This window comes from Typopeltis vanoorti, chromosome 18, assembly GCF_054136105.1.
Source record: "Typopeltis vanoorti isolate ZY-2024b chromosome 18, IOZ_Tvanoo_1.0, whole genome shotgun sequence".
In the NCBI taxonomy this organism is placed as follows: Eukaryota; Metazoa; Arthropoda; class Arachnida; order Uropygi; family Thelyphonidae; genus Typopeltis; species Typopeltis vanoorti.
The window spans coordinates 8,212,549-8,228,524 of NC_143566.1; the positions used below are offsets into that span (position 1 = coordinate 8,212,549).

Below are 15,976 nucleotides of genomic sequence, written 5' to 3' on the forward strand. Positions count from 1 at the left end.
CAGAGAACACATGTTTTGCTAATCTATCCTCGCCCATTCTGTTTAAGTGACCATACATCCTGAGATTAGCTCTACTAACACATTCCTGGATGCTGACAATGTCAAGTTCTTTCCTAATATTCTCATTTTTAATATAATATTGCCATTGATGCCATCTGTTCACACCAGTAATCTTTCTCAGGACTCTCATATCTGTGGTCTCTAGTCTTTGGTCAAGTGTTTTACTTCTGACCCAGCACTCAGATCCATAAGTTAAAACTGGTTTGAACACTGTCTTGTATACAGCTAATTTAGTGTTCCGACTAATTTCTCTCTTATTCCATATGAATTTATTCATTTGACTTCCTACCATATCAGCTTTGTTGATTCTGTGTTTTGTGTTTTGACAGTGTGTTTTGACGAACGGGCGGAAAATGAGATTCAAACAGAGAGCTGCAATTGACTTTTGTGTTAAACTTAGTAAAAGTTTTACTGAAATGCATCAAATGCTTCAAAAAGCATATGGTGATGAATGTGTATCCCGTACTCAAGTTTATGAGTGGTTGTGAGACTCTTGAGGACGATGAAAAGCTGGGCCATCCAAAAACTGGACTGAGTAAATTTATCATCCAAAAAGTGCACAATTTCATCAAAGAAAACACGAAATCAACTGTGAGATTGATTGAAGATGAACTGTGCACAATATTTTGAACGAGAGTTTGGGCCGTTGTAAATTGAATTCATGATTTGTTCCTCACAAGTTGACCGATTACCAAAAAATGTATCGAATTGAACATTGCAAGGACCTCATTAAAACCACTCGTAAGGACTCAAACTTCTTTGAAATGATCATTACTGAGTATGAACCCGAAACAAAGCGCCAGAGTGCCGAGTGGAGACCACCAGAAGAGCAGCATCCAAAAAAAAAAGTCACTTGGAGAAGTCAAAAGTAAAGATAATGCTGATTTGTTTATACAGAAGAAATTCAAACTGGTCTATACTTTGACTTCTCCATTCTACCACCACCCTTATGCAATAGCAATATCTTATCCTCCTTCCACTCCTTAGGCATCTTTCCCATGACTAGACTCTCATTGAAAAGTGTCAAGTCGACAGAACTGTCAGTTCCTTAGCACATTCTCTTAAAACACATGGCATAATTCAAATCAACTGTGCACAACATTTTGAACGAGAGTTTGGGCCTTTGTAACTTGAATTCATGATTTGTTCCTCACAAGTCGACTGACGACCAAAATATGTATCGAATTGAACACTGCAAGGACCTCATTAAAACCGCTCTTAAGGACTCAAACTTACGATCCACTCTCAATGAATTATTGACATCCAGAGTACTTAGTACTGGTAACACAGTCTTCTCTTGTGCTTCCAAACCATGAACCCTTCCTATCCCTCTAGTAATAAAAACCTTCTTTGCCAGGATAAGTGATCATTAAACAACTCCACTATGTCTGCTCCTATTTTCATTTAACAGTGTCATTCTTCCAAAATCATTTTTCTTCCACCTGCCACAAAATGAAAAAATTCCTTTGGACTTTCCTTGGATCTCAGGGCTAATTTCGTATTCAAGTTTTGCCTTCCTTACCATGCTGGTCACCTTCCTGGTCCTTCTAGTCATATATTTCTGCATGCATTTGCTCTCGACTCTTCTATACTTTTCTATAACCTCTTTTTCATGTTTGACATCATTAGTTGTCACTTTACACCAAATTTTGTTCTCTTTTTTCCCCTTGAGGTATTCAAGTTGTCATTGCTGCTAATAAATATTTCTTCACTAGTTCCTATGCATTGATAATATCCCACCCTTCCAATTCTTCCATTCATGGAACTGTTTCAAACTGATTTCTGTTATTTTTATTATCATCTGTCCTGTCGTATTTCTCTAATTTTCTCCACAGAAATATCTTTACATAAATTTCTTCCTCCTTGATACTTCTGTTTCAAGGAACTGTTTCAAGGCCATTGCTATTTAACTAGTATGTTAATGATATTAGGGAAGGTTTGAATGGGGATATTCAGTTGTTTCCAGGTGATGCAAAGTTGGGAATTGTTTTGAGGAGTAAAGAAGATGATGATGTTGCTTTACAAGAGGACTTGAATAAACTGACTGAAGGAATGGACATTGATAGTAAGGTTGCCATTTTAATGTTGCAAAGTGTAAGGTTTTAAAATTCAGATAACATACCTCACAGTTGGTGTGAATATTGGGGGAGGTGGAGGAAATAAGAGATCTGAGGGTGATAGTCAAAGGAGCCTAAAATTTAGAGGATACATTGCTAAAATTATAAGAACAACACGATAAATTTTGGCTATGATATGGAGGAACACTGATGTGTAAGTAAGGAAATTATATTTCCACATGGACTGCTATGCACAGATTTTGTCATTTGGTTTTCGAAAGGGCAAAACGATATTGGAAATGGTCCAGAGACAATTGACTCGGATGATTTCTGGAATGTTGAGTGTGAAAGAAGATTGAGAAAATGCAATTTGCAGAATCTACTGAATAGGAGGAGAGGTGATGTGATAGAGATACATAAGTTGGTAAGAATTTTTATCAGATTAATGTTGAAGAGGGGATTTTCATAGAAGGGTGGGAAATGAAGGGGAAGGACAGGAGGTCATCTAGTAAGGGAGTGTCAACCAGGTGTTTTGCATGGAGAGTGGTAAATGAGAATTCATTGGCTAAGAGTGTGGTGACTGTAGAGAATGTGAATGATTTTAATGCATGACATGATAATTGTGTGCATATGACAGAGACACCTTCCATGACAAGTCTGTGACCTCCATGGAGGTCTCAGAATAATAATATTTCATCACTTTTGCTGTATTCCCTGTATCAATTAAACAGTATGTACATTCATTCATTAAGATAGATAGATTTATTTATTACATATATCTGTATATAACCAACAAAAAAAAATGAAAAGAAAAAATTTGTCTTAAAAGTACAGTTTCTCTCTGAACAGTTTATGAAGTTTGTGAAAAGAATTGGAAATGGTGAAGTAAACATAGGAAGCACAGTGACACACAGTACAGATGGAGCCACAGAGCAGGCTCACATATGGTCAGAAGAATTTGTGCAGCATCCTCCAGTTGTAAGTATTTATTGATTTTTAAGAAATGAAATACAGGCATACCCCTGCACTTATGACAGGTTAAGTTCCAGGCCACTTTTGAGTTGCCACTGTTGTAAACTCAAAAATCCTTGAATCAATGCATTTTTTTCACATTTTGATGCATGTACTGAAGTGCAGTCATTACATATATACCTAACCGCCATAAATACCACATTTGTAACTAAAATAAACACCATAGGCCTACTAGCTCCAAATTTAGCATCCTTAAATGTCTTCTCATTTTTAGCCTTCATTTCGTCATATAAGCTTTGGGCCTTATTTAATAATACCCTGATTTAATGGAACATTCCGACTAGTCTGATCTTGAATCCATATTATTAAAAGTCTTGATATCTGCAAATAGGCTATCCCTTTTTACTAATCAGAATATTGTTCACTGAAGTTGCATTTTTTATTTTGTCCAGAACTTTCCTTTTGTTTTTAATCACAGTAATGACAATGGTGTGTGCTAAGTCTAGCCTACAGCCTATCTCACTGTTTAAAATACTGTCCTCACTAAGTTTAATAATTTTGATTTTTGTATTTAAAGTAATAGTCTTGCAACTTTTCTTTCCACCTTTATCTGCCATTATTATGTTATTTTAAATTTTAATCACAACAAAAACAGTAAAATAAAAATTATAATGTAAACAGCTTAATAACATTCACTTAATCATAGAGCATATCATGGAGATGCAAATTGAAACGTGTTTGTAAGTGAACTGATGACAGTGATGCCAAGTGGTGGAAGCCGATGCACCTGTCACTAAGTGGCATAACTGCATAGCATGTGCCACAAGTTCAGTGCATGCTGGCATTTGAAAAGTTATCATAAGCCGAATTGTCATAAGTTGGGGTATGCCTTTAGTACTTTAAGAATTTGAATACTTGCTTTAATAGGCTGCCAGACATTTGTCATTATGAACTTCAAATGCAAAACAATATTTTCTTATTCTGCATTCATATAACAATTTCTCTTATATGCATTTCCTAAAACTTGCATTCTTCAGGTCTTTAAGTTAAATGTTAAAAAATGTTGGTTATTTTTTCTGTTTCTGTCATCTCCTCATGTTTGGAATCATCATAGAAAAGTGAGTGAATGAATGAATGAATGAATAAATACATAACAAAATTCCAACATAATATCTTTTGCCTCGTGGTACTATTCATCAAACCATGTATAGAAATTTAGCGAGTGTTGATTATAGAAGTTATATTCTTTTGTGATTGCAATTCAAACTGAGCTACGTAGGATAATTTCTAATGGGGTTAAAGAAGAAAAAGATTTAGAAAGATTTAGTCAATTGTTGACAAAGAAAGAAAGAAAGAACTGTACTTAGTAATCAGAAAAGCAGGGGGCTTGAAGTCCATTTTCCCCATGTATAGGGCTTAGATACCTGATAGCTTAAAAAATATTTTTGTAACACTATAGATATGGAGTCACGAGTATTACCATGTATTCTTATGTGGCAAGACTTGGCACATATTTGCCATGTACAGTGGTACCTTGAGATACGAGTGCCTCAACATACGAGTTTTTTGAGATACGAGCCATCACTTGGTCGATTTTTTGCCTTGAGTTACGAGCCTGTTTCGGTGACGTCACAACCACCACTCTGCTCAGATTCCCGAGTCTTGCGCGTCGTTCAGTTCACACGTTTACCTCTCCACAGAAGCATTTCTGTCATGTTAAGTTTTAATTTTGTGTTTTTTTTTTGTATGTACAGTTATTTAGCTAAATTTTTTCATGTAACCATGAATCCAAAGAAGGTGGGTGAGTGTAAAGAACAGTGAGAAAAGGAAAAAGTTGATATCCATGGAATTAAAGCATGAGATAATAGACAAACATGAGCAAGGCGTACTACTTGATCGTACTACTCGTTAGAAGTAGTACGATCGCACTACTTCTAACGAGGTATTCGTTAAGGAATACCTTGAGGTCAATGACTTACCCCTGCAAGCCCTTCTTGTCCCTGACAATGCTCCTGCCCACCCACCAAACCTTGAGGACGACATCCTTGAGGAGTTCAGCTTTATAAAGGTTCTCTACTTTCCACCCAGCACCACCCCTATCCTACAGCCCATGGACCAACAGGTGATCTCCAATTTCAAGAAACGTTTTACCAAACACATGTTCCGACACTACTTTGAGGTTATGGAGATCACAAATCTCACCCTTCGAGAGTTCTGGAAGGACCACTACAACATTGTCATATGCCTCAAAATTATTGGTATGGCCTGGCAGGGTGTTACAAAAAGGACCTTGACCTCTGCATGGGAAAAGCTGTGGCCTGAGGCTGTGGCTGAAAGGGACTTTGAAGGATTTAGACCTGAACAGGAAGTGCTGGAGGAGATTGTGAACCTCGGAAAGTCCATGAGCCCGGAGGTGGATGAGGGGGACATCGAAGACCTTGTTGCTGCACATGCCGAGGAACTGACGACCAAGGAGTTGACGGAACTACACACACACACACAGCAACATATGGAGGTTCTGCAGGAGATTGGTACAACCGCAGAGGCAGAGGAAGTTATCTCTTCAAGTGAGATGAAGAAAGTGTTGGCAATGTGGGAAAAAAGTTTTGGACTTTATTGAAAAGAAACACCCTGAAAAAGTTGCAACTGGTCGTGCAGCGGTGCTATTTAATGACACTTGCCTAACTCATTTCAGAAACATTCTAAAAGGGAGGAAGAAACAAAGCTCCTTTGACAGGTTTCTATTGAAATGCCCTGCGGATGAAAGTGACAAAAGCATGGCAAAAAAGAAAAAAACTAATGAAGAAGAAAATTAAGTTAAGCAAAAGTGAAGTGAAAGAAAAAATTAATACCATACGCTAATCGGTTCCGCTAACATCTGTTTATTTCTTTAGATTCTCTTTTATATGTACAGGGTGTTCGGGATAAATTTGACATATTTATAATTAATTATATTTTTCCGTAAGTTACATGTATTAACACACACTTCTCTTCATTTAAAAGTTTGGACCCTTCTTCATTCACATACAAGATGTCAGAAAGGATGGATAGCTGGAACCCACCTGAATCATGGAAGAGAATAACTTGTATCATGATGATTCGTGCCCGCCATCAAAATAAGGATATTACGACTGCTGCCCAATGCTCCCTGAATACAGTAAAAACAATCAGGCATGAACTAGAGACTTGCAATGGTGACTACGAGGATGTAGCAAGAAGAAAGATCCCTAGCAGACGATCTGATTGCGTTCGTACAGCAGAATTCCTCGCAAATCTGCAGGAACAGGTGTTGAAGAACCCTGGCATTGGAATTCGGGCTTTGTTCATGGAGTTGCTAACTGTAGTCAAGCCCTGGATAACAAGGGTAGGCAATGGTAGGCCGTATGTGTGGCAGCAGGATTCGGCCCCTTGCCACACCTCTGGGAAAAGTCAAAAATGGTTGTCTGAAAATTTCTACGACTTCACCAGTCCAAATGTTTGGCCTCCAAACTCCCCAGACCTTAACCCCATGGATTATTTTGTATGGGGCGCAGTTGAAAAAGACACCAATCGCACTTCCAGTAATACAAAAGCCCAGTTAATGGATAAAATTAAAACAGTTTTTGCGGCCCTTCCCAGGGAGACTGTAGCATCAGCTTGTTCGAGGTTCCGAAGCAGAATTGAAGCTGTGATCGATGCTAATGGTGGTTATTTTGAGTAAATCTTGTTGATAGTATTGTAATTAACTCTGCCTGTAATGTTTTTTTGTCAATTCATTAAATTTAATAGATACAAAGAAGATTTTCTTTTTCCTTACGAAACTGTCAAATTTATCCCGAACACCCTGTATGTATGTACAGTATTTGGTTTTATTTTGTTTGTATACAATATTTGTTCATTATAAATACATTATTATAAAAAAATTGGAGTGGTTTTTTTGGGGCTGGTACGAATTAATCTCATTTTAATTAATTTCAATGCGGAAAATTGATTTGAGATACGAGCATTTTGACTTACGAGCTTGGTCATGGAATGAATTAAACTCGTATCTCAAGGTACCACCGTATATATTTCTTGACATTGCCAAAATTGTGAGGACAACACAAAGAATTCTGGGAATGATACGGAGGACACTGACTTTGTAGAAGTAAGGAGATTCTTGTTTTATTGTATAAGTCTGATTAGGCCACACATGGATTACTTTGCACAGATTTGGTCACTTGGTTTTCAAAATTGCAAAGAGATGTTGGAAAGGGTCCAGAGGTGACTGACTAAGGTATTCTTGATCTCTGGAATGCTGAATATGAGGGAAAGTTGAGAAGATGCAATTTACAGAATCTAGTGGATAGGAGGAAAAGGGATGATATGATAGAGACATGCTAGTAAGTGGTTGTTATAGGATCAATGTTGAAGAGGTTTTACAGAAAATGATGGGAGATTAGGGGAGAACCAGAGGTCATCCCTGGAAGCTGTATAAGGAGGGTGGGAGCCAGGGAGTCAGAAGCAGGTTTTTGCATGCAGAGTTGTGAATGATTGAAATGCCTTGCCTGAGAATGTGGTGCCTGCAGAGAATTTGAGTGTGTTTAAGGTGTGGTATGATGAGCTATGTATATGACAAAAGGACCTCCTAGATGAGTCTTCGACTCCATGGGGTCTTGGGATAATAATATTTATAAAATACATATAAGAGAACCAGAGGTCATTACTGGAAGCTGTATAAGGAGGGTTTGAGCCCAGGAGTTAAAAGCAGGTTTTTTCATGCAAAGTTGTGAATGATTGGAATGCCTTGCCTGAGAGTGTGGTGTCTGTAGAGTATTTGAGTGTGTCGAGATGCAGTATGATGCAACAGCTGTGTGTATGACAAAAGGACCTCCTAGATGAGTCTTTGACTCCATGGGGTCTTGGGATAATAATATTTATAAAATACATATAAGATTTTATAAATATTATAAAATCTTATAATTTTGATTTTATGAAAGTTTGTAATAATATTTCAGAATGTGTGGAATATGTGCTGATTCTACTCTGTACAGATTCTTCTACTTCTACTCTGACTTATCCAGCTACTAATCAGAGGACATTGTGGAGGTAGAATAATAAAAACCTCCAGTTATAAAAAGACATCTATCTTCTTCCTTTTTTTTTATTCTCTTTTACCTTGCAGTGGTCAGTTATCAAGGGTTTATTAATCATCGAACCTCAAACCGTTCACAGGATAAGGTGGTTAGCCCAATGCCCCGGTGTATCCTATGTCCTGTAGTGTTGAGTGCTCAAGGCTGGTTTGCCTGCTTTGTGGGATGAAAAAACCCCAGGATAAACTGGGGAAAACTCCTCACATCACTGATGGGAATCGAACGTAGGACACTCCTTCCCCAGGGATATGGTTGTGAAGCGCACAGCCACTAGGCTATCTGTGCGGACCATGAAAAGACGTTTATATTCAAAAACTCGTTTCAGTATTGTTTGCTTCTAAAACTGTTCATGTATTCACACCTTTCTTATTGTTTCGCTACTGTAAAGAATTCATTTCCCCAATTTCTCAAGATAACTAGGTCATTCCAAAGAATGATTTCTTCAGAATGACTTAGTTCTTCAGTTAGCCAAACATGTTAATCAATTTTATCATTATTATTATTACTAATTATGTCCACATCCCCAAGGAGTCCAAGAGTTATAAAAAGAAGTATGGCACCTAAAAAAATTTCTCTTTTCTTTAGAGCTGTGTATACCCTAATGGATGTAATTCCAAAGAAAAGTTATTTATATGTGGTACTAACGAGTAATAATAAAATAAATATTTCATCCATCCATCTATCAATTCATTGCACATCATCAGATGCCATATGGTCACTCAACATATGGTCACTGATGTTCTACATCAGTGCTCACCACATGGTCATGTTGTATGCTTTTTTTGGAGGCTTCAACTATTTGATGGATGGTGTGTCTGGAGTGACTGTTCTTCAATTTCATCGAGGGTATATCACCTACTCTTTTACCAGGAACTGTGCCTTCTATTGAGAAGTCCTTTTCCATTCTTTCAATTTCCAAAATATTTCAGCTTTCTTCTGTCAATATCCTTAAGGAGTCTTAAGTTCTAGCACCCATCCATTTGTTTGCCTTTCAGTATATGGGATCCTCAACAAACTCCAAGGGAGACTATCCTTTTACTATCAGATTTCTTTAGGTTCCAAGTTTCATGTCCGTAAGTCGCTATTGACAGAAGAGCTGCATCCAGAATCTTCAGCTTCGTTCTTGTGTAGATCCATCCTTCCAGGTTTTAGACATGTCTCTGACTGTCGTTTTACCCGTACGTAATCTTTTTCTGAAGTCATTATTTAATGGCAGAATTCCAAGTATTTGAATTTGCCAGCTTCCTCAGTTATCTCTCCATTAAGGTACACTTGTTTTTTAGGAGCTTCCCTGTCTACATTTCCTTTCAGATCCATAATCTTTGTCATGCTAGAGTGAGTTTAAGTCCTGTGTTCTTGATGATCTCATTAACTCTATCAAGGATTCATCCTAGTTCTTCCTTGTCATTACAAAGGAGTACTGTGTCATCAGTGTACCTCAGATTACTAATCCAGCTGTGACTTATCCTAATTCCTGTCTTAAGCTCATCTAATGCTACACACATACACACACGCATAATGTCTTCAGCATAAATACTAAACAGGTGAGGAGAAAGTATGTACCTTTACCTAACTCCCTTGCTTAACCGAACCCATTCAGCTAATCTTATCATGGCTTCTTGCTACTGTACAAGTTAGCTATCAATCTAATAATGTGTTCAGGAAAACCCATTATTTTCATTACCTCCCACATTTTCACATGCTGAACACAGCCAGAACTTTGGAGTAGTCTATGAATCACATTACAAAAGAGAGTTTAAACTCTATATATCTCAGTGATTTGTCTAAGGCAAAGTACCCGATATCTGGTAACCCTGCTTTTCATGTAACCTGCTTGTTCTTCAGGCATCTCTGTCTAAACTTTGGCCTCAGTCCTATTTAGAATGATCCTTAATAAAATATTATTATTGTCTTCTTGACTCATTGGAGTCAAAATTCATGATGGGAGGTCAACACCAGTCAATACAAAGTCTATCAAACCACTCATTAAATTCATCCACTGTTTGCACTTTCACCACCCTCTCAGGCAACTTTCCATGCAAGAAACTTACTTCTTACTCTTTTACTCATTAATTCCTTTTAAAACTTCCAGGGATGGACTCTTGTCCTTGTTACTTTCCCTTGTTGTACAATTGAAAAATCTCCTGATTCTTAATGCAGTAATAATCCTTCAACAGCTTAAATTTCTCAATCAAATCCCCTCATCCTTTGATTTCTTTCTACCAGACTCTGCAATCTGCATGCCCTCGATCTATCCTCATAATTAATATTGTGCAGTTCTGAATATCATTTCTGTTATTTTTCTCTTCACCCCTTCCCCCAAGATCACATCATCCCCTTCAAATGTGATGACCATCTGGGCCCAGATATTCAGATGTGGTAGGATCAAAGCTTTATACAATGGGAATACCATGCTTGTATCTCTCGTGGTTAATGTTCTCCTCTGAGATGTCTTCACAACCTTTGTAATAGGTGTGCTGAATATTATTTTCATCTACAGTTACCCCAAAATCCCTTGTATCTGAGGTAGTGCCATTGCATAAAGGTGGCAGTAGAATGGAGGTATCAGATTATAGGTCCTGTTTGTATGTCTTCTTCAGTTGTTAGAATTTTGAAGAAATAAGTAAGAATTCATATACAGAATTGGGCAGATGAGGGCAATATTATTCATGCAGGCCAGCATGGATTTCTTAAAGGGCACTTTTGTTTAAGTATTCTGGTTATCTTTTACAATAGAGAGACAAGAGCAGTGAATAAGGGTAAGGCAGCATCATATTTTTGGATTTTGTAAAGGCATATGACAGGATGCATTTGCACCCTGTCAAATGCTTTATTCAGCATAATTCCACCAAGTGAGTATGAAGTATCTTATCTGTGGATCCCAAATTTCAAAACCTTACATTTAGTTGCATTAAGCTGACATCCCAATTCATTTTCCCACCTTTCTAGCTTATTCAATTCCTCTTTAAGAGACAAAACACTATAACATCAGCACTATTACTAATAACCCTCCCAAGCTTTACTTCATCTGCAAACAACTGAATATATCTCTGTCCCAAAACAACATCATTGACATAAAATCAAACAGTAATGGTTCCAGCACTGAACCTTGCGGAACTCTACTTGTAACCATCCTACACTCTGATACTGCTCCCCATATACAAATCTCTGATATTTATCAGAAAGCCAGTCACCAATCCAATCCAATAACCTCACATCCAAATCCATATGTTGAAACTTAAAAACCAACTTGTCATGCAGCACCCTGTAGTTTGTAATTTCTTGGCATCTTTAATTTATAGTATAACCAAGTGGAAAAACCTTCAACATCTATCTCTAATCCAGAGTAATTTTGTAATAAGATGTGACACCCTTTGGTCACTTGTATATGGAAATATGACTTCTGCATTACTTTCAACCTTGGTATCACTTCTGGGTATGGCTCCCACTGATGAGACCTCAGTAAAAATCAGAACTAGCTTGGGTAGCGACCTTTCCCATAATGCATAGCATTATACATGTCTTTAAGGATATGTGCTTTGCATTATGGGATACTAAGGCAAGTGATGTAAAGGCATTAGCTTCTATATAAGAGTTGCCCAGTCGTGAAGGTACTTCGTGTACAAACTTTGCATACACTTAGATAAAGGATTAAACCAAGAATATAATTTCTTGGCATCTTTAATTTATAGTCTGGGAGAATGTAATGTCCATGGCAAAAGACTGTTGGAATTTGCCCATGCTAATAGATTAGCTATTAACAATACCTGTTTCCACAAGCACCTGCAAATTACCTATACTTGGACATCTAATTTTGATAGTTCAAGGCACCAGATTAATTACATCACACTCCAGCAGCAGAATATGAGCATCTTTATTGTGCATACTTGTCCTGAAGTCCCAGCTGTTGGTCTGTGGTACAGGCCAACAGCTGGGACTTGAGGAGGTTAAGGTTATAATACAGGATATAAATAAGAAGTATCTAGACCCAATTAGAAGACCAAGAAACCCATGGGTATCAGATTTAACATGGGATCTGATCAAAAAGAGAAACAAAGAGACACAGGAATTGAAGAAAAAAAGAGATTACACAGAGAAGTTTAAAAAGCCATCATGCTGGACAAGAAATATTATTATGCTAATGAATGGGAAGAGATAGAGTTCCAGATGAGGAGACACAGTTATAAAAGGATTTTCATTTAGTTGATGATCTTAAGCACAAGATTATGCCCAAATTGAGTGTTATTAAACACTAGAATGGAGTAGTACTATCAGAAATACTGGAGATCAAAAACAGATGGAAAGAGTGTGCCATGAATAACTGTTCAGCATAAGGTAAACTTGGAAGAGTCTCTCTCACCAGAAAAATGTCAATTTCCAGCACAGTTAATTAAAGTCACATGGAATGGAGGAATAAGAGCACTTCACAGATTGATTACAGGGATATGGAAGACAGGATCATGACCTAGAGCAGTGGTTCCAAACTTTTTTTGCTCCATGCACCCCTTTTACCATATGTCTGAATATTCCATTCATTTTAGAAATTATGGATCCTTTCTTTTAGTGTTACACGGTGATCAGCATTCATTTTAGAAATTATGGATTCTACAACCATATTAAAATAACTCTTTTTATTATCTCGACGTTTCGATCATCACATCAAGATCATCATCTGGAGCATACATAAATATACAAGACAAGCTGCGGTACATTTCAAACCGTAAGCTAGAGAAACAATGATTTGATCACATGCTATTCACTGGCATGACCTCTAGTGAAAGAAAAAAAAAAAATAATAATAATAATTACATCAAGCTAGATTTAATTTATGATTACATGAATAAACATTCTTGCTTACAGATGGTTTTCCTTCTAGTAACAGTGATGTCCCATTTCTATTATTACAAATGTTATTTTCGATTTAAAAAAAAAAATTATTTATAAATTACAATATGAATAAACATTCTTTCTTATAGATTTTTTCTTTAACAGTGATGTCCTATTTTTTAGTATTAAAGTTGTTATTTTAGATTTAGGATCCTGGATTTTCTACACTCCTGTTTATAGTTGTTCTTAGAGAGGAAGGATTCGTGGGACGAATATATGCTCTCTGTTAAATTGTGAATGAAGCTATGTTATGTAATTTATTTTTTTTCATTCACATTTAACATTGCTTATTAAATATTAATCATGACTTATATAAAATTATTTATTATTCCTTAATTAAGAATTACTAATTGACTATTTATTCAAAACCTGACCTACTATTATTTTATAAAATATTAAAATGTATAGAATTTTGTATAACCAAATATATATGGTGTAACGTAAAGTGTTATTTTATATTTAACTGTATACGTAATCAAAAAGTTGAAGAAGTAGCTTAAATATTTTGTTGTTCTTATTTGTAAAATATTTAATGTTATGTAATCACAAATGTAGTAGTAAAAGAGCATACATTACATTAGCGAAATGTTTACGCTTAGTCTATTGTCATGGAGACGCACGCGTAAACAACCACGAGTGAAGAGAGCGTGGCGTTCGAACGTAAGGTGGGAGTGAAGGTCATAGAGAGACATAGAGAGATAAAGAGAAAGAGAAGGAAGGTCATAGATAAGACAGGGAAGGGAGAAGAATTATTATTAAGAAGGAGGAGAGAGTTTTGCGGAACCAAGATTATATAATCCTCAGGGCAGAAATTTATGAGTGTAGTGTTCGGAAGTGAACCTATAAGTAGTGAAACATAAAGTTTAATGTTATAAGCGAAATCTGCTGTTGTTATGAAGAAAGGTTGATGCCGTTATCAGATAAAAGGAAACTGGACAGTCAATGCGAAAATTCTGATTAGTTCCAGTTAATCTGGATTACGATTAAATTCTATGTTGCCCTAGGAAAAGGTTATATTGATTACTTGGAGAAAAGTGAATAAGAATAGATATCAGTACCTAATTACTGTTGTTTGGAATAGTGAAGTGCGACTAACAGTAGTATAGTTTGAACTGTGGAGAAATTTTATTATGTGTGTTCCGCTAATGTTAATTAAGTTAATTCATAAGTGCTCTCTCAATAATTTGATGTGTTGAAGAAATTGTCTGGTAAGAGTAGTTGTATAAGTTTTTCTATTCTAGCATTAACTGTAATATATCTCCGACGCTCAAGGACCGGAATATATTTGCTTGGAATATTGCTTACGTGGTTTATTGCCTGCTGTGAATATAAACAATGCGCTGATAGATTTGTGAAGACTGAATAAATGTGAAATTGTTATATTAACTTGAGATAAGAAGATTTGTGTTTTATTGAGACTGTGAATTGTATATGAAAGTTAGAACATTGAATTAGCATGAGTGACTCAGGAACGTGTATTAAGTTAATTGTATAGTTCAATTTTAAAAATAGAATTCTTGTATTTGTTAACCATATCATATATTAAATGTTTTATTTTGTTGATCTAAATATTGTGTTTGCCTGAATTCCTTATTATTGCACCGTTCATAAAAAATTCGAATCTAGCGGGTGCCCCAAATAGAATAATAGTTAATTCGGCCAGAGTAAATGAGAAGACTGCTAGCTAATTAAAGATTGATCTTACTATTTATATAGACTAATCTAAGATAGGGTGGCGCAGTATAAATATAAATTTCCCTATTTTAAGATTGGTGACCAATTGTTAATTAGTTAATTTATAGATAAGTGACTTGAAATAAGACCACGGACTCGAAGGACAAGAGTCGTCACGACAAAAGATTCGTGGGACGAATATATGCTCTCCATATGTATGGGATTTTTAGACCATCATTATTGTTTAGATTGGGGTGGTTGATAACGATCTCACAAGCTTCCTTAAATGTGTTCATACCATGTTTTGGCGTGATGTAGACAACTAGTGCTTTTCAAGTCAATTCTATCTAAGGTGTTCAGGGCATGATCAGAAAGGCCAGCTTCACCATAATTATTATATTTGATGTGTCGTTTATGTTCTTGTTGTCTGATCTGAATTGTGTGTCCTGTTTCTCCTGTGTATGGTATGTTGCAGGTGCAGTAAATACAGTATACTCCAGGGTGGGCCAGCAGAGGGAGTGGGTCTTTGGATGAGTTGTGTAAGCTTTTTAATTTTGCAGGTTGTTTAAAGGTGGTTGTATTTTTGTAGTACTCTGTTTATTTTGTCTGATGTCCCTTTAATGTAGGAAATGGTTATAGTTTTACTGTAGTCTGGTTTGTCTTTGTTTTGTATTGAGGTCTTGTAGAGAATTTTATTAATAGTGATTTGGCTGTATCCATTTTTTTGAAAAGTATTGCTGATCACTTTAAATTTGTTTTTCAGTGACTGTTCATTGGAGCAGATCTTCAGAGCCCTGTTTTTTAGGCTGTTGATGACACCTTAAATCAAATGTCTATAACATCTGCTTCACTTGTCATAACTCCTAAACTTTGCATCATCTGTAACAAAAAAAAAAGCTGCACAATAATGGCCTAAAACACACCACTGCAGCATGTCACTGATAATTTTCTTTTTTCTCTCAGGATTATACACAACTTTCTGATACTATCAAAACAGATAGTCTCCCATTCCAATTAACTAATTTTTTTTTAACAATGCCATCTCCATTTTGATTACTAACTTGTCATATGGCAGTATATCAAAAGCCTTTATTAACACGTTCACAGCCATGCTCCTCGCACATAGTTAGTTACCGCACGGCAAGCACATTCACTTCTTCAAGCTCAGTACGAGTCGCTATACGAGTATATTCGTAGTTGGCTTGTGAGGCTCAT

The 15,976-nt window shown here is 36.4% G+C and overlaps 1 protein-coding gene across 2 annotated transcripts in view; it reads left to right on the forward strand.

Moving 5' to 3' along the window:
* Pex5 (peroxisomal biogenesis factor 5) overlaps positions 1-15,976 on the forward strand; it is a 532,250-nt gene that overhangs the window by 241,265 nt on the left and 275,009 nt on the right. For both annotated transcript variants that reach the window (XM_090407992.1, XM_090407991.1), the window contains exon 8: positions 2,967-3,095. In XM_090407992.1, coding sequence (XP_090264118.1) covers positions 2,967-3,095 — 129 coding nt within the window. The remainder of the gene's footprint in view (positions 1-2,966; positions 3,096-15,976) is intronic.